Below are 27,693 nucleotides of genomic sequence, written 5' to 3' on the forward strand. Positions count from 1 at the left end.
TAATTGTTTGAATACATTTAATGGCATAATGTAAAACCTCAGCCCTGCATATTTATCACCAAGAACCTTTATTATGCTTTCAAATTGGTAAATGTTGCTAAAAATATCCCAATATTGGTTGTAATTACATACTGCTAATTGTTTGAATACAATTAATGGCATACTGTAAAACCTCATCCCAGTGTGCTTAATCTTGAGAAGAAGCCCATCTCAAAAAGAAGCTCCCTCTTGATAATAATATATGTTAGATTTATATAGCATTTAACGCCACCACGGCCTCTAAGTGCTTCACAATTTTACCCCCAGTCATTGGATTAAACGCCTATGGAACACAAACTCAAGCTCCCTGGGGAGTATTCCATAACTTGGCAGCAGATACATCAGCGCATTTTGGTATTTAACCCTACCAGGTACCCATTTATACTCCTGGGTGGAGAGAAGCAATGCAGATAAAGTGCCATGCCCAAGGACACAAGTAGAATGCACAGTGAGGGTGTTGAAACCCTGACCTCGAGGTTGGGAATCCAAACTGTTCCCACTGCGCCAAACCACTTCTAGGCAAACCTCTTCAGTTTGCAAAAGTAATCTTGAAAAGAAACACATCTCGAATGAAGCCCATCGAAGGGTCGCTTTTATTCGAGGGTTTCATTCAATTTTATCACACCACAGGTTGTAAAAGATTGCTCTACACAAACATTTAGGTAGCAGTGATTAAGCATTTAATATGTACATCTTGCCATATATTTCTACAATTGCAATAAGAAACAAAATATAGATCTATGTTACAAAGCTTGTAGGATTGGAATGTCATTCATCAAGGTTTAATTTACTTATTGTTATTGAACTGACTAAAAAACAATAAATACCCACCCACAACTTCCCCCCTCCCCCAACACAAACAACGAGCACTACATACCCTCTACAGGTAATCTTTTTCCTAATAGTGTACTGCCTTCTTCAATGTGCAGTGGAAACTACCAGTTTAGCTGACTGAGCTAAGCTGCTCTTTTATTACTCAGGCCTGGTTTCCATAAAAATCGCCACACGCTGTCGCCGACTCCTTTGGCAACGCTGGCTGGTCAGTCGAATCGGGGAACATTCTCGATTTGCATCGGAGACAGCTGTGCAGTGCAAGAATTGCAGTGAAAACGGTGCAGCGATTGTATGGAAACCGAGCTTAACATTCAATCCTATTAGAAAGGACACAAATATACATGGCTTTGCAGGCTGAACATAAATTAGGAACCACTTGCATTGAAATCAATCATAGAAAGAGTTAGATCCCTGATATTGTGTAAATTTATTGCCATTGGGATCCCAAAATTATTGCTGTGGCCCTGGTTTAAGGTGTAAGTTCCTGCTATGTGTGTGCCATATTTAATTTCTCATTGTCTAAATAAAGTAAAACATTCAATAATTAGCTTTACTTTGATTACAGTATGTTACATTATTAATTGCACTTTGAAACAGCTCTGGTATCCTAACAACTAAACATCACACTCAAACATCACGTAAATCATCCAAAACAAGACCTTTGTCTTATCTCGTGTATATTTGCCCACCTGGGAAAGCATCCACAGAAGGGCTTTGCGCCTCCATGACACCCCTGTAAAATGATGAGTTTTTTGGGGCTCCTAGCTCCCCCTGGATCCACCCTGCATTCAGTTTAAAAAGTCAACAGACGAAGACTCAATGAGCCCTGTTTTTAAAATGGTTTCAAATTATTAAACAACAGATGAAATACATTACAATATTGACTGCTTCATCATCTACTGACCTAAGCATGCCCAGTAACCTATGGTGAGTTCTACTACTGCCTAACATATTTTTGTATCATCATTTACCAGTAGCGCTAGAGGACTGCAGCATACGCAGTAACCTACTGCAATGGTGAGATACTACCGTGGTACTACTCCGTCCACTGCGAGCAGATGAAGGTAAACTTGAGGGTGTCGTTGTCCCAGATGACCTCACAGCATGGGTCATGTTCGAGAGCTTATCAACAGCTTGATGTTTAAGAAGGTACTGAAAAGGAAGTGGAATAATAAAAATGAGTCAACTGTGAAAGAAAAACTAATCTGGGTCAAATGAACATCATGTCATTTCAGTAATCTACCATCAACTCAACCTTCAGAAATTGCCATTGTCTAATTAAAGAAACTTTTCTCCAATACCATTCTTTCCTCAGGATTTTCATGAGCCATTGTTGCTTATTGATAGTCAGATATGCAACTGCTGCTTGATCAACTATAAAGTCTTTCCTTTTTGTTAAAGTTCATGTAGTCCTATATATATATACCTGTTCTTCAGTTTCCAATAATCATGTTTCTTAAGCTTTGTGTTGCACCAGAAAAAACCCAATTTCTATGGTCACTTTTTCAATAAATAATGGTATTCTATAGAATGAAGATATTTGTGCACAAGTTCCTTGCTTACCTGTTTGACTTGACTATAAGATGCCATCGATCTAAGTGCCATGAGAGCTGATTCTTGGCAACTGAACTGGGAATCATAACAAGCAACTTCTAACAACCTGCAATTAAAGGCATAAGCATTGGTCTTTGGATAGTCGATTTCCATTAGAAATTGAATTTGTCAAATGGTAGAAATAAGTATTTAAATCTTTTCAGCAAACTCAATATTGGAAGTTGTTCTCATGAATTTATGCCATCATTGAAAATATAAGCATCCTGATTTCTCTATTCTTGATTGGCTGAGATCTAGTTCGTAGCTACATATGGATAGATTTATTCAAAAACCAGGATAACCTACGGAAGTCTAAAGAAAACTTACTTCCAGAGGGGTCCTCCTGGTGGTGATTGGGCAGTACACAGGGAAACAATCCCCCTCTCTTTCCTCTCTCTCTCCTTCTAGCTTTTTGTGATTTTATGTTTTTTTATGAAATGTTTCACTGTTTGTTATTTTCTTTGCTGGGATCTGCGGAGGACCAGGGATATTATCCCTGAGCAGTCCCCCAGGAATAAACAATAAAGAAAGAAAAGAAAAGGAAAAGAAGAAGAGCGTACTCTGTACTTTAACGTGCGCATAGGCCAAAATGCACACAGGACCAATGGCTTAAAAGTCTCATCCAAAAGATGGTGCGCCATTATAACTTGAAATCCGCCTCCAGCTGAATTACAAAGAGTGCAGCAGTTTAGCCGACTGAGCTAAGCTGCTCTCTCAATGTACATACAGTACATGCATCCTCACTGACCCTGTATATCAGCCTACTGATATACAGGGTCACCCGCATGAAAATTATGTACTCAACTGAATGAGAATATAAATCAATGTTACTACCTTTCCGGTGCCTTAGCTTTGATAAGTGCAGGTATTAATTTATTGGAGTGGCGGGCTAGATTTCCAAGTGCTCCTGAAGAGAGAAAGCCAGTAACGACAATAAGCAAGTAGTTGTAAAAGGACATACTTTTATTCTACAAGCTTTCAGTGCTACTGTGGCGTTAGGTGACCGACCACCTTTATCACTAATGAAAGACACAATATGATAAAAAAATCTAAATCTGGGTAGAAATATGTTGAATAAAGGGAATGTGAATTGTGTATAATACAGTTAAACTTGCCTAAGCCGACTTTGCCTATGTCGAATAATTTCTACGTCTATTTTATTTTACATGGCAAATTGTTGTGTTTTCCATTAATTAACCATCTGTAAGTCGAGTATATTATCTAAGTCGAACAGTTTTTCCATGCCATTTTGGATTCGACAAGTTCAAATGTACTGTACATGAAACATTTCTGAAATTACTGATTACCTGTAGCATTTGTCCTGATTTTGGAGACGGAATCTTTGAGAAGCTGAACAAGAGGTGGAATTGCACTAGAGAGTTGGCTATATAGATTACTATTGTGATAGGCTGCGTTACCTACTGCAAAACTTGAAGCCTAGTAGGATGAAAGTTGAAAAAAGTTGAAAGTGTATTGGATTATACCTGCATTTATGTATCATTAATTTTTTTGATTATTATTGGAAGCTACCGGGGAATGAGTAGCTTTGGCCAAGTGGTGCGGAAATCTCCTACTGCTTTATATGATGAACAATTAAATAAAAATGTGAGTTTGAACATGGATAATTTTTTGTGACACACTTTAAAAAAAAAAATCTTTTTAAATTAGGAGACTTTTCAGATATTTTTGTATCCTAATGTTTATCAGAGGTCATAAGTTTTGCAAGCCAAATTCCTGGAGAAATTGTTGTGCAGGACAGGCAGAGGTTTGTGACACGTGTACTAGCTAAAATGCAGGTACAAAAACATGCGTGTACAAATTTATCGCCATGTTCAATAAAAAAAAAAGAGGCTTGGGCAGATGTATGTCACTGTTAATACCTTATTGCTGCCTAGAATGTTCAATAAATTTGATGTGTCATATTTAATGCACAAGAATGGGAAAACTTAGCATAGCATAAGTTCTAATTGTGAGAATCTGTTACAACCCTAAGAAATCCAAGAGAAATTCAAATTCCCAGAGAAAATGTGGAATTTCTGGGAGACTGGGAGATGAACCAACATTCCTGGAGACTCCAGGGCAATCCAGAAGACTTGAGAGCTCTGGTTTATATTTCAATAAAATAAACCAAACTATATGGTTAGAAGCTAATAAACATACTTTCCTAACATCACTGTTTTCATCTGACAGATTCTTCACTGTTAAAACAGTCAACTGACATGTTCCCTTGGCAACTGGAAGGAATTCATTTGAATGTTTCAACATGTTGCCAAGCAGGCCACTAGCCCGTGATCGTACAGTATCATCCTTGCTGTCCAGCAGCTGGGCTAAGCTTTCATACTTCTTCTGCTTGCCTGTCAAAACCTGTTGGAGTAAGGGCATATGATCGGACGAGCTACGTGCCAGATGGCTGCAAATGGAAAGCGTGTCGGCCTGGACGGTTTCTGGACAAGAACTTGAAAGAAGACCAGCTATGAGAGGTTCAGCCTAGAAGAAAAACAGCAACAGAATATGAATGAGGAGAGGAGGCAGCATTTATTTACACAATTTGTGCATGTGTTGGTGAATCCATTATGTTTCTGCCGGGGGAAGAAGCACCACTCAATAATCTTGGTCTTTGGGGTTGGTTTCTTATAGTGGGGCGAATGGAATTTCTGACATTTTAGCCAATTTGATCTCTTATCTAAGCAATTTCACAATTGGTAAGAGATTATTTTGATGCTGCCTAGAATATTGCACCCCTTTTGCTACCCCTTGGATACACCACTGGTGTGTATTCAATAACCAGGAAATGTTATGTCAGTTTTCTTTCTTGCAGTAATTTCAGTAGAGGCTAAATTATTGCTTTTTTCTATAGGGATTTCTTTAAATAATAAAATCTAAAATCGTATTGATATGTCAAACCTTGAAATTAGCAGTGGCTTGAACAAACTGTGAAATAAAGAGTTCATCACTCAGAACTAATCTTGACATAAGACCTGTAAGACAGTAACAACCTTTCAATCAAAGAGATGATATAATACTAAAAATAATACTTAATAATAATTTCTAAAAAATATAAATATTCCTCTACTCCCAAAAAGTATTCCTAATAGTGTGTAATACCAGATCAATTTCAGTTCAAATCAATAATGTCCTACTAGTACGCACTTAGGTGCAGAAAGACAAAACAGACAAAAGTGTGTTCCACAATAATACAGTGCGAGCAACAAATAAATTTGAACCCAACATTCTCGCTAGAAGCTCAAAGGCTTATTGTTGTGCCACTTTCTTGAAAGCCTCATAGTGGCACTCAATCACAGTATATTTCCATCAATTCAGTGATTCATAACATTTTAACACTTTAACAACAATAAAACAAAAACCAAATCGAAACCTACCTACAGGTACCTCTAATGTTCCTGGTTCCAGGTATAAGAGGCAGGCTGCTAAGAGCTTAGGCAGCAACAGGCTTTGATGATAAGATGAGAGAATGTCCTCAACCAGAGTGTCACTGATGTCAAGCGCAAATGGGAAACAAAGAAGCTGAGAGATCTGCAGCACAAGTGACACCACCATGTCCTTAAAATCAAACTCTTCACTAGTGCTAAAACACAAATTGATTATCGTATTTTCAATAGTGTAAAAGGCATTATATACAACTGTCCTAACAACACTTATTAAAACGGATTGTCATTGCTCAGAATTAACATTTATTTTGGGTTTTTGGTTATGTGGCAGCGGATATGGCGGCATTGCTGATGATGATTTAATGTAGGGTAGTTGTATTTTTATGGCGCCTTACAAATAGATAAATCTTCCCAAGGCGTTTAAAGTAAAAATAAGAAATGAAATGTTGATTGATAATGGCCGGGCTGCAACGATAATAATAGTAACAATAGTAACAACAATAATACTAATAACAACAATAATAATTTTAACAATAATAATTTCTTCTTTTTGGAAACCGGTCATTGCTTTCCATCTGTGGTCCGTAAGCTGACAGTGTTTCATATGTGCTGGTATTGAGCAATGCAAATGAGTTTGTTCAAGTTGTGGCCAGTCAAATCCTATAAGATACTAGAAACACAACATAGAACTCTCACACAGCAGAAGTGAAGCGGACATACATCATATATTTTACCCATCTCCAGACATACGCAGCAGCAATCTCTTTCCAACAATGACAATTTATGCAAGTTTGTTTATCGCCGGCTGTATACGGCACCTTATAGTACAGTACACCCACCATGCAATTCGGTGATACAGTTTTTATCTATGGAGAGTTCTACCTTATGTTTCTAGTATCTTTGCTATAACGCATAATGCTCTCTTTGCCATTCAACAGTCTCTTCGATGATGATTTTGTCAAGGTTATAATAGTGTTAAAATATTCTTAATTCTGTACATGTATAGTGGTTGATTGAGGATTAAGTAAGTATAGTGGTTGATTGAGGATTAAGTAAGTAAGTATAGTGGTTGATTGAGGATTAAGTAAGAAGCAAGTATAGTGGTTGATTTAATCTAAACAGTGACTTACAAGTTGGCAAGCTGATGAAGGAAGTCTGTTGAGATCAGCGTGCTGATACATATCATCACAATGCCTTCGGTATCCACTAGTTGAGAACAACATTGAAATGGTTCCTGTACCAAGATCACAATTAATAATAATAATAATAATAATAATAATAATAATATGAATCTGTTCATTCTGCATAAATGCTTGGAGTGGCTATCCCTTGCAGTGTGTGAGCATGGGGTCATCAAGAATATTTAATATATTAGTGTGGCTACTTAGGTTGTCAATATTCATTTAACAGGCTGTTAATATTAAGTTAAGAAATTATGTTAATGAGGATATTTTTGCCATACATGCTTACTGCAGTGCATACTTAGTTAGATTTAAAGTGGGAATTGAACCCATGACCTCCATGAGTTACCAGCAGAGTACCCATATTATTAGACCACTGAACCAGCACTACATGTAACTCTTACTTCCATAATGGGTTGCATGCTGTGTTCCCATCTCATTCAAATAATTCCAAAAGATCCAAAAATATCATGAAAGACAAGAAACTGTTGTATGCACATATATAGTCATGATGTGCCTATATATGGTCATGATGTGATGTCATCACAACCATATTTAGGCATGTCACATGTTTTTGTCAAATAGAATTTGATAGTGTGGACAGGGCTTTAGGGAACTTACACTAGTGAATACAATCATGATGATTTGAGTTGATGCCATGAGGGCCGATGGTGAGATGAGATTCCAGTCAGGCTGACAGGTGGGGTCTAATTCCTCCTCCAGATCTTGCAATGGCATACTGTTATCAGCATCATTATTAATGCCAAGTGCCTGGGACAACCTAGTCATATAAAAATATACAGTAGTAGCAAATAGAAAATAATTATTTGTAAAAAAGTGCTATTTAGTTTATGTACAGTATTTATCCGAGCCATATTTAATGAGGGTGAATTACAGTTTCATTTTCACCATTCTTTCTGGGACATAAGGTCTTAGTAAAGTTGGTTGTAAATCTCATTTCTGATCTGATTTCTGGTCCTCTGCTCACCTGTACCACATCATCTTCCAAACACCTGACTCAATCAAAAGCTGACTGGCGGTTTTTTCTTCAACTGAGAGGAACTGGCACAGAAGAAGAATCAATCCATCCAGAACACCGTAATCAAACGGACAACGGATGCAAATCTAAAGAAGAAGGAAACATCTTAGCCCATTCAGACTAACATCGCATTGCGATCAGTTTTAGCAAATGCGACACCCAATTACAAAGTAAAATCATGTATGAAAGCTCACCAATAGTAGTTGATAAGTAATCAATATCGCAATAGTTACCCATTGCGATTGGGTGCTACAATCTTTATTACTCCCGATTACCATGGAATCCAATCACAACAAATTCCACAGTCAGTTTGGCTGAGGTCAGTCAACATACAGTAGGTCTAGCCACTGGAGGCCTAGGCCCTAGCATGTAAAGTTTGTTTGTGTTGGTCTGAATGCATTTGTTGATTGCGATTGGGAGTAATCAGTATTGTATTACCACCGATTACATTTTAACCAATCGCAACAGAGAGCAGTTTGAAAAGGGTATCAGATGAATGACAAACTAGAAATTCTCACAATTAGGATATTGTCACAAATTAGATTTTGTCACAAACTAAATGTTGTCACATATGAGATTATGGTCATTGAGATATCCTGATTGAAGTATTAGCTGAGTAACAACGCAGAGGTTCTATGTATTGTGTTAGAATTCTTGTTCTCATGTAAATAAAAATGTCTATAGTGGATTTACCTGTGATAGATCCGTGAGTGCAGAATGCATCGCATGCAGTAGGTCTTTAGTAGGCAACTCTATCGACACTCCATAAAACAACAGCTGACTGATCAGCAATGCTGCAGCAGACTGCAAGTGAATAAAGATTTTATAGACAAGGTCAACCATGAATATTCATGAGTTAGTTAATAAACATAGCTCACAACATAGTGTAAGAATATACAGTAGCTGTATTAACAGTTAAAAAACAAATTATAAAAAGGTTGCTGCACTTTGCCAAAAAACTGATTGAGGAAAAAAAATGATTGAAAAAAAAGTTTTTGTCAGCGGATTATGATGGGTAAATTTAGTGCAGGGAGGGGTAAAATCCCTAGGATATCGGTTCAATCAGATTCAGCCTGCAGCCTTATAGTGTATGCAAAATTATTGTTATATACATTTAAATGATAACAAAGTAGAAACTAACTTACAGTTTGACTTGCAATTTGAGAATCCAAAAGAATGGCAGCAAATACAACGCTTGCTTGGAAAACTCTATAATGAAGACAATGAAAATAGTATGGGTGCTGGTGTTTAACTCCAATGCAAATGCTTTCTAGGATTGTATATCAATCAATATATAATAATTTTTTACTAGGCAATTTGTAAAATGAAGCCTCACTGTCTTGCTTTTCCAACAAATCAATATATACAACAAATAAATACTGTACTATTTTCTTTTCGTCAAGAGTCACGAAATAGAATGCTGGATAGATGGCACTTCACAAGTGCTGTTTTATTATTATATACTAAAGCCCCTGTCACACTGTAGCGTATAGAACCAACGTATGCCAACGTTTATCAAAATAGTGGTTTACGTTCGCGTAAGTTGACATTCGTTCGTGACACGTTCATAATATGATTGGCATACGTTGTATTCGTTAGCTGTTCATTGGGGTACGCTGAGGTACGCTGGGGTCGATTTTAATTTTTTGACATGTTCAAAATTTTGAACGTACAGGTATGACAACATTCTGCTACATACGCTATGCATACGGCGAGCATTCGTTGTTTGAACATTTCGCACGTTGGGTTTACGTTTTCTGTTTGTTCGTTGTTCGTCCAAACACGTTCAATCCCATCTGAAACGTTGCCATAGCAAATGCATAACGTATTCATAGCATTTGTCTAACTAATGAGCAACGAATGGCCAGCGAACACTCAGCGTATACCGACCCACATCAACGTTTACAAGGCGTCAATACGTTAGGCATACGTGTGACATTCGCTGGGCATTCGTTGTGTACGCTAAACATTCGTTGGGCGAACGCGCTATCATTCGTTAAATAGACGCTAGTTGTACGATGAGCATTCGTTTCTCAGTCGTTGGGCGTTCGTCTTTCATGCAAAAATGTTATTTTTTTGCCAAAAAAATTGAGCGTATTTGAGCGTATCGGGACTTAGAAAAAAAAAATGAGAACGCTCAGCATATGTTAGGTCTATTCGCTACTATGTGACAGGGCCATTAGGTATAATCTCTGATCATAATTGAAAACAGAATTAATTGAATCTAATAGGCGCATCTTTTTGATATTCCTTACCCTTGTGGGACATCTTGTAGTTGGATTATGAGTGTTGCTATTGTTTGTAAAACCATTTCATATACAGTGTTTTGACTCATGTCCACAATATCAATCTGCAGAAAAAAATGAATAATGTCATTTATAATATTATATTTAAAATATTATATGTTATAACGGTAACATATAAACATAATAATATATAAATTTTGATGTTGTTTGCATCAGGAAACTTGATAGAAATTATTTAAAATTAGCATTGCCGTACCCGCTGCCACTTGGGGATCGGACTTAACACTAGCCGTTAAGAGCAAGCATGGTGGATCTAGCAGTTATGACAGCAGACTAGTTATCTAGAGGTTGTGGGTTCAATTCCCAACCGAAACACTTGAAATTTTCTTTTACAAGTATTTATACTAAGCATTCGGTATGATGACCGCCATTTCTATCAATAATAATAAATATTATAATTTATTTCTCCCAAACAATTTGTGTTGAGCTCCCCATTGGGGAGCCTGCACTGCCTGCAGCCCCTCCACTTGCACCACAACTGAAGCCAACTACATAAATGATTCTATATCTGTAGTTTAAAACCAATCTATATGTGGAGTACCATAAAAAAAATGTCAGTGTGGGTACTGCTGACTAGCTCACATTTAGTACACTATGTGCAGTGATGCATGAAAACTGAGTACCGATCCTCTTGAGGCTGTTTGCTAAGCTGAATTGTCTCATATGAGGTGGTATTAACGGTATTATTAGAGATGATTATTTGGAGCAGCACAAACCTTTCCCTGCAATATCATAATCAACGATGGCAATGCAACTTGACTGTTGACTACTAATTGGCAGAACTCTTGAGACATCTGACAGGTAAAGTAGATTGTCTAAAAAAGAAAAAAAAAATTCCACAATATAAATATTTGGCAAGTTCAGGCAAGTAAGAAGTAAGCTTTGAAGTAGCTGTTTACCTGTCATAAGCCCTGGGTAGTGCCTATGAAGACGCTCTTTTTATTAAGTTACTTCAATCTTACTACATACGAATTACTCCTGAGCAGTCTCAGTGTGCTACTTCTGCGTACACTAGGAATGTAAGGAATATGCGCTCAGAGTAGTGCCGTGTAGACGCACTTACTTAAGATCTCTCTAGTAATACGACCTTTATTATGACCTTGATTTTTTTTTTTAAAGTTAATTACCAGGGGTGGATTCAGAATTTTTTAAACGGGGTGGGGCACAACATTTTCAGAATAGATGAGTGAGTAGCACTAATTTCAATATATGCATTGAAACTTTAAAATTTAGTGTCAAAACATGGGGGTATGCGCCCCTGTGCCCCCTAATGCTCTGACACAAAGCCAATATTTACATTTTAAAAGAAACATAATTTTTACTAAGTAATACATCAGAATATGGTATAGCTTTTAAAATATATATTAATATAAACATATTTAAAGACACAGTTAATATTTAATATTATTTAAAAATTATACAGATACGAATACAAATACTTTATTCTCTTAGAATGCAAAAGAAAAGCAATACCAGTTGGTAAGGCAATAGTTAAACAATAACATCCACACAATTAAAATCTATAAATTAATTATCAATTAATCAATTAATTACCTTTAATGTATTTTCACAAAAATCTGAATGTGTAAGAAACTTGAAGAAGTTTTCAGACAAGGCGGTCTTCTCTGCCATCTGCTCCCCAACGCAAATAGCCATCTTACGTTTTCCTATCACAATGGTTGGCAGGCCAATATGTAAGAACACTAACTCAGCAAGCGCCCCAACGCCAAGCCCACACAGCTGGTCCCAACGTTCTATAGCATTTTCACCTTCTGGCAGCGTATCTGTAAACAAGTATATTTGATTTGAATGTGAAAAAATGTAAGATTATGATAAACTTAATATGTCCTTTACTAGGAAGTGAAGAAGTGAATTAAAATCCATAATCCTCCCGCACTCCCGCAAGCAAGCAAGAACCTCCCAGAAAATAACCCATCTTCTGCAAATTTATAATATTTGTATGTCTTTACTACATTATTATTGTCTCACGGAAGTCAGCATCGATGGGTATCACCATGCGTAGAAAGAAAAAATAAGAAAGCTCATTTAACCAGATCTTAAGGAAGAGACTTACTCCAACTTGGGACCCCTGAAGTTGCCTGTTACTTGGATGTGAAGAAGTAATGAACTAATGATGTCCTACCTTGCAATTGTTTTATAGTTAACTTGTCCTCTACAAGGGTTTGAAGAAGTGCAGGGATGATATCCTTGTGGGCTGAGCTCAAGCTATTATAAAAGCCTGTACAGAATTCCTCAGAGCTTCTGTCCATCGTCTCACACTGGTACAGAAAACACTGAAGAACAAAAGGTGCTATAGTGACTAACATTAACAGTATTTGAAACCCTAGTGCAAGTTTCTCTGGTTATCAGTTTTAATTCTTCTGTATACTTGCATCTGTTTGTATATATAAACCAACAAAACAAAAACACTTACATCTGTATAGCGTTACTGTCCTTATTTTTAATGTTTCAGATTTCTGGTCAATCAGGGTCATAAAAGCATAAGTTTCCTTGGAAGACCCCTTACAGAGGCAATTTTACTGTTGTGTAGTGGCTCCAAGCTATGTGTCAGCCTAAGGTGTTTGTATTTCATGGCTTATAAATCAATTAAATATTTTGTGGCCGCCTCTCGTCAATAAATATCAATAATAAACTCCTCAAAATAAATTTACTATATATTTTACTTACATAAATTACTGATGCTCTCAACGTCAGACGGTCATCTTCTTTCATATGCAGTAACCATGGCAACTGACTGGCAAAACTGAGAGCTGATTCCATTACTTCTTTTGTGCTGGATTTAGCAAAATAGAATTAATGCAATCAACACATATTGAACAGGAATAAAGCAGAAAAAAATATTTGAGGGCATGCAAATCTCTGCAATCTTACCTGTCTATATCGAGTTGTGACCCAATGTCAGAGACTGTGTAGGCTGTTACCAAGCCAACCAGGTCAATCAGGATCTGAACACACCAAGGTTGCTTTTGAGAAGGAAAAAACAAGCTTTTGGATTGTTTAAATTTTTATAACTTTCTCAATGCTATTGTATGTTGTAATTTATAAAAAGCATAAATATTAATGTATGTACAGTACTTGTATAATACATACTCCAAGTATTGAAATACACGCCATCGTGTTGGGATTCAATATTTCGACATTAATTATGTCATCATCAGGAATGATCATTCCTGATGATGACATAATTAATGTCGAAATATTGAATCCCAACACGACATTCCTGATGATGACATAATTAATGTCGAAATATTGAATCCCAACACGATGGCGTGTATTTCAATACTTGGAGTATGTATTATACTTTCTTATCTGAGATTAATCAGTGGACCTTTCGGTACAGTACTTACTTGTTGTACATCTTTCTTGTTTTTCAGTTTGCTCAATAAATCTAATGGTATCTGAGGAACTTTTATTTTGGCTACAAAATTCTTTAGTACTTCAAGAGATCTATAAAAGAAACAGATAATAAAAATCACTACTAACACCTACTATCAATCACTAATCAATCAATCAGTTCATCAATCAATCAATCAATCATTCAAAATGTTTCATTTAAAAACCAATCTTGTTACAAACTGTCAAAGTTTTATATAATTTGAGGTCTTCATGATTTTTTTTCACTTAATATGTTTAAAATTCAATAGTTTTGGTGAAATAAATGATACGATAAAAAATGTTTAATTATCAACAACATAGAATATGTAAAGAAATAATGATATACTTATTCAATGTATCAAAAGCAAAAAAAAAACTTACCCATGATATAGCAATATGTTATTCACCACTTTCACAACCAAACGCAACCGTGAAGCGCCCTCAAGCATCCCTTGTAAAACTTGTGATGATGTTGATTCCAGTCGGCTTAAAATCCTCTTGATGAATTCTTCATCATTCAAGAAACCTTCAATTGTGCTGGGGTCTGTAGTGGAATCACACAGCACATCCCATTCTTCTTCACTGTCCATTTCCTACATATTCCAGTAATACCAACATATTAATGTCACTCTCTCACAAACTGACAACATAATTTTGATTGGCTTTAGCCTCGTGGAATTCAGCTTAAAGAAGTTTTTTCAGACAGCTCATAAGGAAGGTCTATGCTTGGAATAATAACTTTTCTATCATTTACCAATGATGTTTACAATGCTTCACATAAATATACATATAAACAAAAAATTAAAGAGATTAACTTTTGCTGTTGCAGTAGCCATCTGCCTTGGAAGACACATGTCCGTCATAGATGGGATCCATTGACAAAATCACTACTAGTGTTTACTTTGAGAGTCAAGATTGACCACTATGCTACACAAATGTATTTCAGTTATCTCTTTATTTTTTTTTTTTAGTATTTCAGTTTTCTTTATATTTTATTTTTTAATTTTTAAAAAATTTTCTTTTATTGATTAAAAAAACTATCTTCCCATAACACTGGATGGGACCCTGACAGGCAAAGATTAAATTAGTTCTAATGTATTTTCTGTATAAGTTCAATGAAATTTGAGACAATAATTTAAAGGTAATGTTCAAACTGACCTCATCTTGAAATTGTACTTGCTCAATACTTTTCCTAGTGTTAGCACCCTTGTGTTTCTTGCCTGATAGTTTACGACCTTCTACCGACGACGGTGCCTTCGCATTCTCATGCGGGGTGCGGTCTTGTCGTGGAGTTGGATCAGTATGCTTATTTGCATTCTCTTCAGCCTTCCCATTTTTGCCTTTTTTACTCTTGCTCCAAGCTTCTTGTTTGGGTGCAGCCTACAAATAATGAATATTCATTTTTGAAGATCAGATGTCAAAATTATTTGAGGTCTGCGAAAGAACTTATATTGGCCATATACTGTTTGTGATGAAATAAAAAAAAAAAAAAAAAAAAACCCGTCAAAAAGTTCAAAGAATGAAGTAAGAAAAAAATATTTAATTGAAAAAGTATCAAATAATAATAATAATAATAATAATAATAATAGTGTAGTTTTACATAGCGCACATATCCATCTAATATAAGATGCTCAGGGCGCTTGAAATGTGGACTATATGTTATAAACTTCCAATAAAACACATATAAAATAATTTTCACTGATTTACTACAAACATGATAATGAAACTTATTACAAACCAATTTCAGGGTCTATGCAAAAAATATAGGTTGTGTGTTTAGTGCATACCTGGTCTTCTTTAGGTTGTCTTCCTTTAAGTTTATTCATTATCGTGGTACCAGCTGGTACATTGGTTGTCTTATCCCTCACAGCTTTAGCTTTGGCTGCTTGTACTTCTGGGGGCGGCTCCTCCGTAAATGGAATGTCGATCGTTGGTTTTTCAGCTGAAATTTGTTAAAAAATACATGCATTAAAAATCTTTTAAGTTACTCCCCATCCTCCTCAATTAGTAACAAATCTCCCTCTCATTGGATTGGATTTATTTGGTGTAAACACCAAGAATAACCCACAAAAGTCTGAAGAAGGCTTATTTCAAGTGGGGTCCTTCTGGTGGTGATTGGGATGTACACCAGAAGACAATCTGAAGATTGCACTGCGTTCTTTAACATCGCAACTAGCATTTCAGCCCTCTAGCTGAAATACAAGAAGAGCAGCGATGGGAATTGACTCAGGGACCAAGAGATCTCCACAGTTCAGCGCACACAGTAACTACCACCAATTCAGCCGACTGAGCTACCATTAACATATCATCAATTCCCAATATTTCCACCCCACTCCCCTCCTTATCAGTCAGCTATATTGCCCTCCATCCCCATACCAAACAGAAGTACCCCTTCCCAATTCCCTCTCCGCACCAATCTCAAACATTTTACGCAGCACTCCCTTTCCCATTTATCATCTATAATTTAAATGACTTTGTTTATTCACCTGTAACGCCTTCAGAAACAAACGGATGATGTAGAAGGTGTGGCCATGATAACCTCTTGCTGGGCTTCTTGGTGAGTAGACCTTGTAAGAAGTCCTATAAATAGATTGATACTTTATATAATCACTCAATACACCAGACACACACAAACACCTCCTCCTCCTCCATCCTTCCCCCACCCCACAATACACATGGATCACACTGAGCTACAGGTTATCTACCAACAGCAATAATGATAATAATAATGATAACAATAATAATAATAATAATAATAATAATAATAATAATAATAATAATATTTATCTATTTATTTATATAATGCATTTTCAGATTTACATTGTTTGATACGCTTTACATGAAAAACATGATAAAATACAATATTAAAGGTCAAGTAAATAAAAGCATAGAGCATGAAAAAAAAATGATTGATGTATTTTGTAAGCTTCACCTTGAATTCTAAGCTCATGTTCTTCGGCCATTTTACAGGGTCCTGAAAAAGAATGCAAAAATGTTCATTATTTATATTCCAGTATTTGACTACATTCAGAGATTTCTTTTTAATTAGTATCCACATTCAGTGAATGTAACCCTTACCTTAATGATAAGGCTAACCAGTTGGAAGATACTGTTTGTATAAAATGGCGGCGTTCCTACAGCAAGCTCATACAAGATGCACCCAAGTGACCAAAGGTCAGCAGTGTGGTCATATGGCTTCTCTTCCACAAGTTCAGGTGCCATGTACAAGGGCGTCCCCTAAATCAATTAAAAGTTTGTATATTAAAATGAAAAGTTATATAATTGAAAAATGAAGTAAATGTACAGTAACTATTCTATTTAAATTACTTAATCAATGTATATCAAAAATATTGCTGAGTTAGTAATGTTTTATTATGAGAGCTCTTAATTACCAGTCAATTATAGGGTCTATGTAAAGAATATACTGTAAGTATTATTTATAAAGTTCTATGAAGAATGCAACGGATCATTTTTAATGACAATCCGTTGAGACTGTCATACAAACAGCAGACAGCGTCGCTTCATCTAACGCTCGCTCAGAGGGAGCGGAGATGGATTCCTTGGCCGACGGTCTTACGATGAAGTGAGTGCCCGGCCTTACATAGGCAGCAATCATAAAGACTAACAACTTTAATTAAAGCCATGAGTTCTAAATAAATAAGCTAGTTTAAATGAAGAATTACCTTAATTGAGGTAAGTACTAGAGTGTTGATACTCATAGCTCTGGCAAAGCCAAAATCGCACAGCTTCACAGCACCCCCTTTGCCAAGTAGTATGTTCTGCGGCTTCATATCTCGATGCAGGATGCGGTGCGAATGCAAGTAGTATAAAGCTGACACCAACTGACAGGCTATACTGCGCACCTGCAATTAACAATAAATTATAGTCAAATTTATTTTTATGAGTAATAACAAAGAATTCCTTGGGTCTCATTGTTCTCAAATTCAGAATCATAGGATTGTGGGGTAAGCATCTTAACCAATAAGTTACAGCTTCACTCTAATGATAATAATAAATATTAATACCAATGGTATTAGCAATCAATATTATTAATTTTCAATATTTTCAATTAAGTTGATAACAATAAATATTAACACGTCGTGTAAGGCAAACATCACTCCTATGTTATTTTCTTGATGCAAACTCACGTCGAAATAGAATTTGCAGTACCAGCTGCTACTTGGGATTGGATTCAACACTAGTCACTAAGTGCAAACTCTGTAGTCTAGTGGTTATGGCACCAGACTAGTTATCTGGAGATCGTCGGTTTTTGATTCCCACCCGAATCAAATTTTGTTCACAAGTATTTAGGAACATACTGAGTATTCAGTACAATAACGTCATGTAGGGCAAAACATAACTCTTAAATAAATACTAACACAGTACTGTACTGTAATACTAATGATACCATGTTAATAACCTGATTCTTTGGAGACAATCATCATTTTCTAAGATTTTAAAACTGTAATAATCATGAATTATTTTAAATTGAAGAAAAATTATATTAGTAACCTGTTCCTCTTGGAGACAGCCGTCGTCTTCTAAGATTTGGAAGAGTTCGCCCACAGCATAGTCTGTGACTGCAACTACATCATTGTCCGTTTCAAAGCTATCAAGCATCTCAATAATATTTTCATGATGGAGGTTCCGCATGATCTCAATTTCCCGTCGAAGATTTTGCAATTCTTTTTCTGATCGGCCTGTTTTTGGGATGAACTTTAGAGCCACAACCTTAAAAGTAATTAGTTTTAACAAAAGGAACATCATTATTATTATTGGCATTTAAACAGAATTGTGATTGAGAGATTTTTACTATTTAGATTGTTATACCTGTATTTGTTATGTAACTTAACATAATTACAAATTTTCAACACTGATTTAACATATCCTGAATAAATCATCTACACTTTCCTACTTACTTGCCCTGTGTACTTTTTCCGTCCCTTATACACTTTCCCAAAGGACCCTTCACCAATCATATCTAAGATATGATAATTGTCCATTTTCCTTGGTGCTTTCTTTTATTAAACTCTGACCATGAAGACACGATTGACCTGTGAAAAAAAAAAACATGACAGCTGATGTAAGGCCTAATTATCTAAGTGTATATTTACCATTGATAACTCAAAATTGTCTATTGATCTGCACACCTACTTTCCTATTCTTTAAATATTTCACTTTTGATGTTAAAATTGTAATTTTGTCTTTTTATTGAATTGTATATTGTATGAGGGGGCAGCTGACTTGAAAAAGTTATAGTGATTTGTTTGCTTAAGCTGCCCCCGACCTTGTTGGTCTAATTAATAAACTGAAACTAAAACTATGAATTTTCCTCACAAAATTCCGAGCTTGCGGTGTCATCCACACAATTAAATTTAACTTCAGAGCATGGCTGCAGTGCAACAACTGAATTCTGTGCGCAATTTCTCTCTGATTTCTCATTTTGATCCCAATAAGATATATTGATTCAAACTGCACAAGAAAAAATGCAATCTTTAAATTTTTTTCCTGTTTACTTCATAGTCAAATCATGGCGATGTACTAGGCCTAACGTTTACAATCTATTTTATGTTAAATTATTTTTAAAATGTTTAATCCGATTCCGATCATTTAATTGATTAAACCTGAATAATTTTTTCTGCCTTCTTGCAACCGCACTAATGCTAGGCAGTATCATACGTCACTAAATCAAGTGTTTAAGCTACCTATCTAGGCCTAGAGGTAACCTCAGTTCGTACATACAACAGTACAGCACAAAACAGGGCAGTAGCAGACTGTCAGCAGGCAAAGACGGGCTCTCTCTCTCTCTGCTGGGCCTCTCCCAACCAAGCCTAGCCTAAAAAATGACCTATAACTATCTAAACTACGAACAGTTTGTATAGTACTTAGTCTATATAAACTAGGATGTCAATTATAACTGAATCATTTATTTTGATCTAAAATGTAACATCTTTATTATGTAAATACCCAAAAGAAAGAACCGCCAATATACGCCACTAAGCCTACTTTGTTTTTGTATAATGTTGTCACGAATAGCGCCACCATCGGATTCAAGCGGTGTGTGACGTAGACGCTCGAGATATAGCGTAGCGGCGCTATACGATCTTTGGTGAGAAGAGTGGTGAACGGTGAATGCTCGAGTTTATGAATTATGATTGACCCTCTGAGTAATGGCGGCAAGTAGTTGTAGTAGCGATGAAATGTCGGTCTCTGATTTAGGCTTAGTTGAAAATGCTAATCACAAACCTTTGGAACATGCAATGGAAAGTGCCGTTAATAAAGTAGAGGCACTAGTAAGTGACATGCTTTTTTAGGCTGTTGAATTTGGGCTGTGTCTGTGTGCCACTCATGTGGGTGCGACCTCCTAAATAAGCAAGGATCAGGAAGGAGGAGGGCCAGCCCGTGATTTTTGGTGTGCTTGTCCTTAGTTAGGCTAGCCTAGTCTACTTCTTTACTTACGAGGCCTGGCAAAACTAGAGCAGATGATAGGCCGGGCCTTGATGTAACATAGGTTTGGCCTAGGCTATACATTATATTTATTCCCTACACTTGATCACATGAAAAAAATATTTTACGACTAAGAGTGATAACGTCACACTCTGGTCTGTCGGCTTAAGTAATTTTGTGGAAGCATTTTTTAATGACAATCCCATGGTCAACAGCAATTGATAGATACCGTCGTTCTGGCAAACGCTTGACCTTGACACAGATCACAGACGAATTTGTCACCACAGTTGGTCGGATGTTGACAGCCACCAACCACTTGAATATAGCACTACCAAAACTGATAATTGATTCTGCAATTCAAATAAGCATCCTAAATGGTAGTGTTGTAACTAAGAACATTGATTGAAATTATGTAATCAGATTGTTTATTAGCTTTAACTATACTTTTTAATCATATTTCTTTCAGTTTCAAAAAGCCGAATCTGACCTTGATTACATGTCAAGAAAGCTTGAAACTGAATTCTCAGAGGACAATATTAATGGCGAGCAGGTTTGTTTTTAGGTCATACTTTTACAATTATTCAGTGTTTCTGTATTTGTTCATAATAATCATATACTAAAACATATAATTGACATACCGTAAAACCTTGAATTAAAGCCCAGTGGGCTTAACCTCGAGATGAAGCCCCCTCTTTAGTTCGCAAAAATAGGGCTTCTTTTCAAGATAGCACTATCTCTTTTCATACTCTGTTCAACATATATTTCCAAGAAACAAAATAAATTGAAACTTGGTTTATACAGTAGTTTAAGTGATTTAATGCTGATTATAGAGCTTGATGTTATAGTGGCCCTATTTATTGTTTTATAGTACTAATTTCCAAAATTTACATCATTCATTTTGAAAAAAAGGCCCCCATTACTTTGCAAAGTAAAAAAAAAAAATGCCCAGTTCTCCTATTCGAGGTTTTACGGTAGCAAACGTCAAGAAATTTGTGAAGAAACATATGAGTGGGTCTCTAAGATCTACTGGTGGAAAGGAGCTATTTATTATTTTTTTATTATTTTATTTAGGATTCACTTGATTCTTCGGCTTCTGTGTTCTACTATTCCCCTCAGAACTTGCATATTGTTGGTGTGAAAATACATAAACTAGGAAAAGGAAATTAAACAATGCCATGTACCTTTCCTGGATATACATTAGTTCATAATGAAAAACTCAATAAACAGTAAAACGTCATTTTACGAAGCCAGGCCTAGCACGAACCGGCAGTGCAGGAGCGTGGTCTACAGCGCTAGAGCCTCATCTGTATGTTTAATGGACCTTTCTATCATGTTTTTTCTAGTTGTTAGGTCACTGAATTGTGTTGTTTACATGCATTTTTGCAACCATATCTAGCATTTATGATGTTAATAAGTTGCTGACACCAACACTGGTACTGTAGTTCGTTGTTCTGGTTAGGTTTATTACAATAATATAGTGATTAATATATTAATAAATATATACAAACTTAATTATATTAAGGAAAATATACATCATCACTTTGTAAAACTTGCGCAATCAGACTCGTTTTACAGTAATGATTGGTCGATGATGACGTCATCAGAAGCCAAGGCCATTCGTAAAATCGACTATTCGTAAAATCAACTTTCGTAAAATCGACGTTTTACTGTACTACAGTATATTCTCATATATAAGGTGGTCCCAGAGTTTTTAAAGATTTTTGGACGATTTTGTATGTCGGGCATATAAGACGACATCCCCTGTTTCACACTTTTGCTGTTCTTTATGGTCTTGATGCTGCATCTAGCTGGCTGAAGAAAACAGAGCCAAATGTAGGGCTAATCTTCCAAGTAATACCATTTTATGGGCTTTTAAATGTTTAACAAAATCTTATTTCATGCATTTAGAGTTGTGTTCATTTAAACTTCTAGTTGGTAACTTCATTTCAGTAGTAAATTAGCGTGTTACGGACGATCTCCACATAAGACAATTTAATAATCAATAATTTATATTTGTTGTACATCAAAGATTACCTCCTGTTTTTTTATCATAATTTGTTATTTTAAGCCCCGTCTTGTATGCGAGAATATACGGAAAGTTTGCAAGTCCTTTTTTAGAATGTTTTTGGACAAAAATTAATTAACTAAGATCCAACACCATTTCCCACAGATCAACCCACCCGACTTACTTGCAAGGTTACATCAAGTGAAGAAAGACTATGGTGCAATTATCAAGGAAACAGAAGAGATCAAGAAGGCTCAACTAGAAGCCGCTCAGTTCTTTCAAACACAGTTGATGACAATCTGTCAAACAATGAAGAAACTTGAAGTGGCTAGTGGACATGAGGTACATTTTGGAATGTTTTTTGAAATATTTATAATTTTTTATACTAATTTCCAAGGGGCTAACCTGGAGAAAATATCAATAAGTTAATGTATTTTTTTTTTCGTATCTGTGTCATCATGTTTGTGCAAATAGTGATTTGATCACATGAAATTTAACAAAATTGAATTAAATATCAATAATATGGAGCACTGTTACAATCACGGAAGCCCTTTTTGGCAATGGTAAGGCATTGGGCTTTCAAACAAGAGGTTGAGATACTTGTCAGTTTGCTGATGCGTGGAGTGCAAGATGAAACCAATCAAATCATGTCTCTCTCCAATTAAATTAAAGACAACTTCTGGGACTGGGGTTTCCATGGTCTTAGCAGCTTTAGTCTTTTGTTATTTGTTACTTGGTTATATTGCTCTTTTTCCTTTAGGTTACGAAGCACTTTGTTTTCCCTGGTCATTGGGTCCACATGCTTAAAGCCCCATTCCCGGCAAAATTTCACTAAAAACTGACTTTTTTTAGAAAATATGCATTTGCAATACTCCAATTTTTATAAATCATGGAAAAATATTGACATGAATTTTAGTTTTACGCAAAAGAATAAAAAAAATGAGAAATACAGACTATTTCTCATAAAATATTACCATTTTCTTGACGAATTCATCGTTACTAGGCAAATTCAGAGGTTGTAGATCGCATTCACTGGAATACTCTCGCTTTTATGTATACTTTATACAGTCAATAAAGTGCGCCCTCTCTAGTGAGATTAGTTTTTGTACTTCGCATCTCGCACAACGCGGTCGTTTGGTTAAGCTGAGATATGTTTGTTTAAGTGTCAAAATCTCAGTCAGAATCAGTTTTTTAACAAATTTGAAATAATTCCATATTATATTCACAAGTGTCAATACTAGCAACGGAAAATATCATGTCGGCCGTTTTTATGTGTGATAACAGAACCTAAATCGAGGTAAGGCTAGGTCTAGCCTAGCAGCGTTGGATAGGCTAATGTTTTCGGCGCGCGCCTACGATATTTCTTCTCACGACCTATCGCAAAATCAACATGAAAAATTCATTCACATTTATTTTTTGTGTGGAACACAAAAAATCAAATTTCAATCTTATTTTACATTTTTTTCATTCTTAGGAATGTCTAAATTCAGTTAAACTAGCAATTCCGTATTATATATATAAATCTTTATAACATTATACAAAAATTAGATTTTTCTTAAAAACGGACATTTTGCCGGGAATGGGGCTTTAAGTGTTGATGCCATATTGGTGCTTTCTCAGGCAACCCCACCAGGTACCCATTTATACTCCTGGGTGGAGAGGAGCAACGCAGAAAGGTGCCTTGCTCAAGAACACAAGCGAAGTGCACAGTGAGAGATTGAAACGCTGACATCCAGGTTGGGAAACCAAACTGTACCCACGGCGCCAAACCACTTCCACAGATCCAGAATAATAAAGATAAAAGACAAAAAGGTGGTCTTTAATTAGAGAGTCTTTAATTAGGGGGAGACCTGTACATCAAGTTATATTATTTTTCATTTTTTGCATTTAGCTTCCAGAATTGTCAGAAGAGGAACAGCAGACACTACAAGCACTAGGTTTACCTATGAACGGAAGTGATATCAACTCAGATGATTGTAACGAATCTGGTGCCCAGGTAAGGGCTTATTAAAAGCATTATTTGCTAAAATTAATGCCTGATTATACTTAATAAAAAGACGGGCTTTTTATGACAATGCCTAACGAGTCGATCCTTCTCTTCCTGTAAATCGGTACAGATTGTAGGCCTATTCATTTAAACGATACAAGTTGTACTCTGCTCAGCCAATCGTCCACGAATGCGCCCCTTGCGACTTCTAGCACCTCTCAACGTAATAACAGTACACTTTTTTTTTTTATAAGAACAGATTATATAAGAACACTGAGGCTGAAATCTCTTAAAAATTAAGAACAAATTAAGAATAAATTAAAATTAAAATGTCAAATGAAGTTTTTATTTTTTTTAAATAGAAAACCAACAACCATACTTTACTTGCAGTATAGTAGGTGTTACTTTGTAGGTTTCATATTTTTAATGTATTGATGTAATTAATGTGAGACTATCACTTGCTTTGTGTCATCTATGTAGTATGCAAGAATGTCACATGTTCCTTGGGTGCATTGATGTATGAAGTGTAAATTAAGTAAAAATTTATAAAATACCAAGACATGAAAAAGTACTAATTAAAATTTGGATCCACTTTGTTTTCTACATTTTGTAAAACTGTCAAATATATAAATCCTATAATTTTAAGATTGTGTTATGGAGTATAATATATAGTTGCTTAACAGAAGCAATAAATAAAGTATACGAATGCTAAAAAATATAGTAACTGAAACATGAATCCATACATGTGATTTTGGTTTTCGATGTCAACAAGAGGCGAAAAATGATATTGATATTATATCAATATCTAAATTACATAAACAAAAATAGCCTCCATTGTGTAAGAATACATAAAATATTGCTCATAGACAATTCTATCAAGGGACATTTTTTATGACATATATTGTTTATTATGTGTAATATTTTCTATAGGTTTATAGGACATTATATGATCATTTCCAAAGTGAGAGTTCATCATTATCAGTACCAGACATGACCAAGATGGCCATGAGGATAACTGGAACTACTGGCACGGCTAAACTTAAGGTATGTAGCAATTTTAATTCTAATTTTCTATAATAATATGTGTAATTTTTTAATGTATAATATGTATATTACATCTATTATTTAGCCTTTATAATAATAATAATAATAATAATAATTATTATTATTATTATTATTATTATATTATTATTGTGATTATTATTATTATTATATATAATATTATCATCATTGTAATCATCACTATATTATTATTATTTGTTATTATTATTCTTTTTGTTATTTTTATTATTGAATTTCAACTCTCCACCACCCTTCCTTACTTTGCTGCTTTGATGTATGTTAGTGCATTGTAATTGCAAGGAAAAGCTCTATAGAAAAAAAACCAACTAAAAAATACATTGAGAAACAGTCATCCAGATCCTGAAACAATAGACTATTTATGTCAAGTTTGAATGTTTTGATAAATATGTATAATTTAATAATGACAAGACATTAGATTATTGATGAATAACCAAAACAGTCATTTTTTGATATTATGAATAAACATGAGGTTAGTAATTAATAAAACATATTTGTGGTCATTAACAGGTGCTACGTTCCTTGAAGCTTGTAAATATTGCAAAGGACGGTTCTGTGAAGATGTGCTGTTAGTTGAAGATGTGCTGTTAGTTTGATATTTCCACATGAATCACATGTACTTCGAAATTTCAAATATCCTAGATGATCAAGTTGCTGGTAAGGGACCTGAGAAAAAAAGAAAAGCACTGTTTACACCTGTACTGGTACGGGCATTTATAATGCGCCTTTTCCTTGTGGTTATAAAGCGCATTTCTTTTCCCCTGGTCATTGGATCAACATGCTTTAAGTGTTGCTGCTGGTAATCAGCAACCCCACCAGGTACCCATTTATACTCCTTGGTGGAGAGAAGCAATGTAGATAAAGTGCCTTGCTCAAGGACACAAGCGAAATGCACTGCAAGGGATTGAAACGTCGACTTCAGGTTTCGGAAACCAAACCGTTCCCACTGCGCCAAACTGCTTCTGACTGTAAAATCTTCCCACAAGAAAGGCAAACTACTCCTTTGTCGATTGTCTAATTTGTTGATTGAAACTCTGCCAAAATGCGAGAAGCATTCATTGTGTGTTGGTACAACCTAGCAGGTATGGCACAGGAGGCTGCAGCCTCTCTTTGCTCTTTCTACTCATAAAAAATGAGTTTCATTTTCAGCTGTTGTTGATGAAATCTTACCTCTTCTGGCAACAAAACGTCAGTGTCCATACTTTGTTTATTTCCAGTTGAATATCTCTCTGGTCATGAGACACTTAAATGCAAGTCCATACCTCTTGAGTACAATCCTCTCTTGTTTGGTTTCAAAAGACCCAACTCAAATCCCATCCTATTATAATTTGTTATCGGCCAACAATCTTTCAATCAATAGAAGAGGAGCCATTTGTTACTTCATTCTATATTCAAACTTTATTTATAGAGGGTAATCCTTCCAACTGGACCAAGAAGGCCAGCTGATATTCAGGGGCCTTCTATTAAATATGTAAAACACATCAGAAAAGATGTTAGAATCATAATTAGAAAAATAAAAAATGATTACTAGCTGGAACTGCTTGTGACAGGTAACTTACTAATACCTGTGCTCTTGTACTCTCTTTTGTAACTTTGTTGATGTTTTACATCTTTGGATTTTTATTTGGTAACTTTATAAGGATGCACCTTTGTACTTTCAATGTGTGCCAATGTTTGATAAGTGTATGTCCAAATAATTAAATAAACTGTCCATGTCCTCATTTTCTTTCTACTCATTATGACCAATATCAGTAGTTTGGAATGCAGAAGGCGACAGCCTCTCTTTACACTTTCTACTCATAAAGAATGGGTTTCATTTTCGGGTGTTACAACCTGATCTTAAAAATTAACCTTACCATTAAACAACAGAACTTCAAAATGGAATTCTGATGATAATAAGAAATGTAAATAATGTAACCTTAATTCTGATTAGGATATCCACCATTTTATTTTCAGCTGTCCAGCTCTAAATGAAATTTGCATTGATGAAATGTAACCTAAACAAAGATTTAGTCCAAACTGGCAACTATGAACTGTATTACGAATTCCATAATGCAGATGAAAATACTAAAATTGAATATATTTTGGGATGTTGAACTCTATCAATCATCAGTGGATGTGAAGGTTTTATTGATGGATTCTGCAAAAGGTACATTAAAAGGGCATGGAAACTGCGAAATGAAATTATAAATTCCATGCCATAACTATGCTTATTTTTACTTTTATTATTATTATTATTATTTTTTTTTTTAGGTATTCATTTAATTGATTGTTTTCCTTAGTTTCTACATTGCTATTTGATTTGAATTTACAGTATGTGAATGGGTAGGTGTACTGTCATGTCCTCAGTTTCTTTTCACTTGCTACAACTAATATCAATTGTTTATAACTTTGTAA

At 35.4% G+C, this 27,693-nt stretch overlaps 2 protein-coding genes across 4 annotated transcripts; one reads left to right on the forward strand and one right to left on the reverse strand.

Moving 5' to 3' along the window:
• Positions 1–696: 696 nt before the first annotated feature.
• LOC117103118 (serine/threonine-protein kinase 36-like) lies at positions 697–20,333 on the reverse strand. Of its 3 annotated transcripts, none has more exons than XM_033243614.1 (29): positions 20,237–20,333; positions 18,697–18,831; positions 18,290–18,508; positions 17,461–17,640; positions 16,856–17,014; positions 16,710–16,751; positions 16,264–16,357; positions 15,565–15,719; positions 14,936–15,157; positions 14,159–14,370; positions 13,750–13,849; positions 13,274–13,365; positions 13,070–13,175; positions 12,525–12,675; positions 11,936–12,165; positions 11,098–11,196; positions 10,331–10,425; positions 9,221–9,284; positions 8,769–8,879; positions 8,025–8,161; positions 7,658–7,817; positions 6,986–7,089; positions 5,847–6,052; positions 5,371–5,444; positions 4,627–4,953; positions 3,774–3,903; positions 3,301–3,373; positions 2,437–2,533; positions 697–2,025 (listed from the first exon to the last, which is right to left on the reverse strand). In XM_033243614.1, exons 2-29 carry the CDS (start codon positions 18,778–18,780, stop codon positions 1,837–1,839), a joined length of 3,912 nt encoding a protein of 1,303 aa, XP_033099505.1. In that variant the 5' UTR covers positions 18,781–18,831; positions 20,237–20,333; the 3' UTR covers positions 697–1,836. The 3 variants fall into 3 exon arrangements, with proteins under 3 accessions (XP_033099505.1, XP_033099504.1, XP_033099506.1); XM_033243613.1 differs by lacking the exon at positions 20,237–20,333 and adding an exon at positions 19,745–19,832; XM_033243615.1 differs by lacking the exon at positions 20,237–20,333 and adding an exon at positions 19,157–19,225.
• On the forward strand, positions 19,905–27,693 carry LOC117103143 (spindle and kinetochore-associated protein 2-like). The gene is made up of 6 exons (XM_033243654.1): positions 19,905–20,070; positions 20,691–20,774; positions 22,395–22,571; positions 24,121–24,225; positions 25,147–25,260; positions 25,807–27,693. Exons 1-6 carry the CDS (start codon positions 19,948–19,950, stop codon positions 25,867–25,869), a joined length of 666 nt encoding a protein of 221 aa, XP_033099545.1. The 5' UTR covers positions 19,905–19,947; the 3' UTR covers positions 25,870–27,693.

Source organism: Anneissia japonica, unplaced genomic scaffold, assembly GCF_011630105.1.
Source record: "Anneissia japonica isolate Jap-2015-1 unplaced genomic scaffold, ASM1163010v1 scaffold287948_len850469_cov200, whole genome shotgun sequence".
In the NCBI taxonomy this organism is placed as follows: domain Eukaryota; kingdom Metazoa; phylum Echinodermata; class Crinoidea; order Comatulida; family Comatulidae; genus Anneissia; species Anneissia japonica.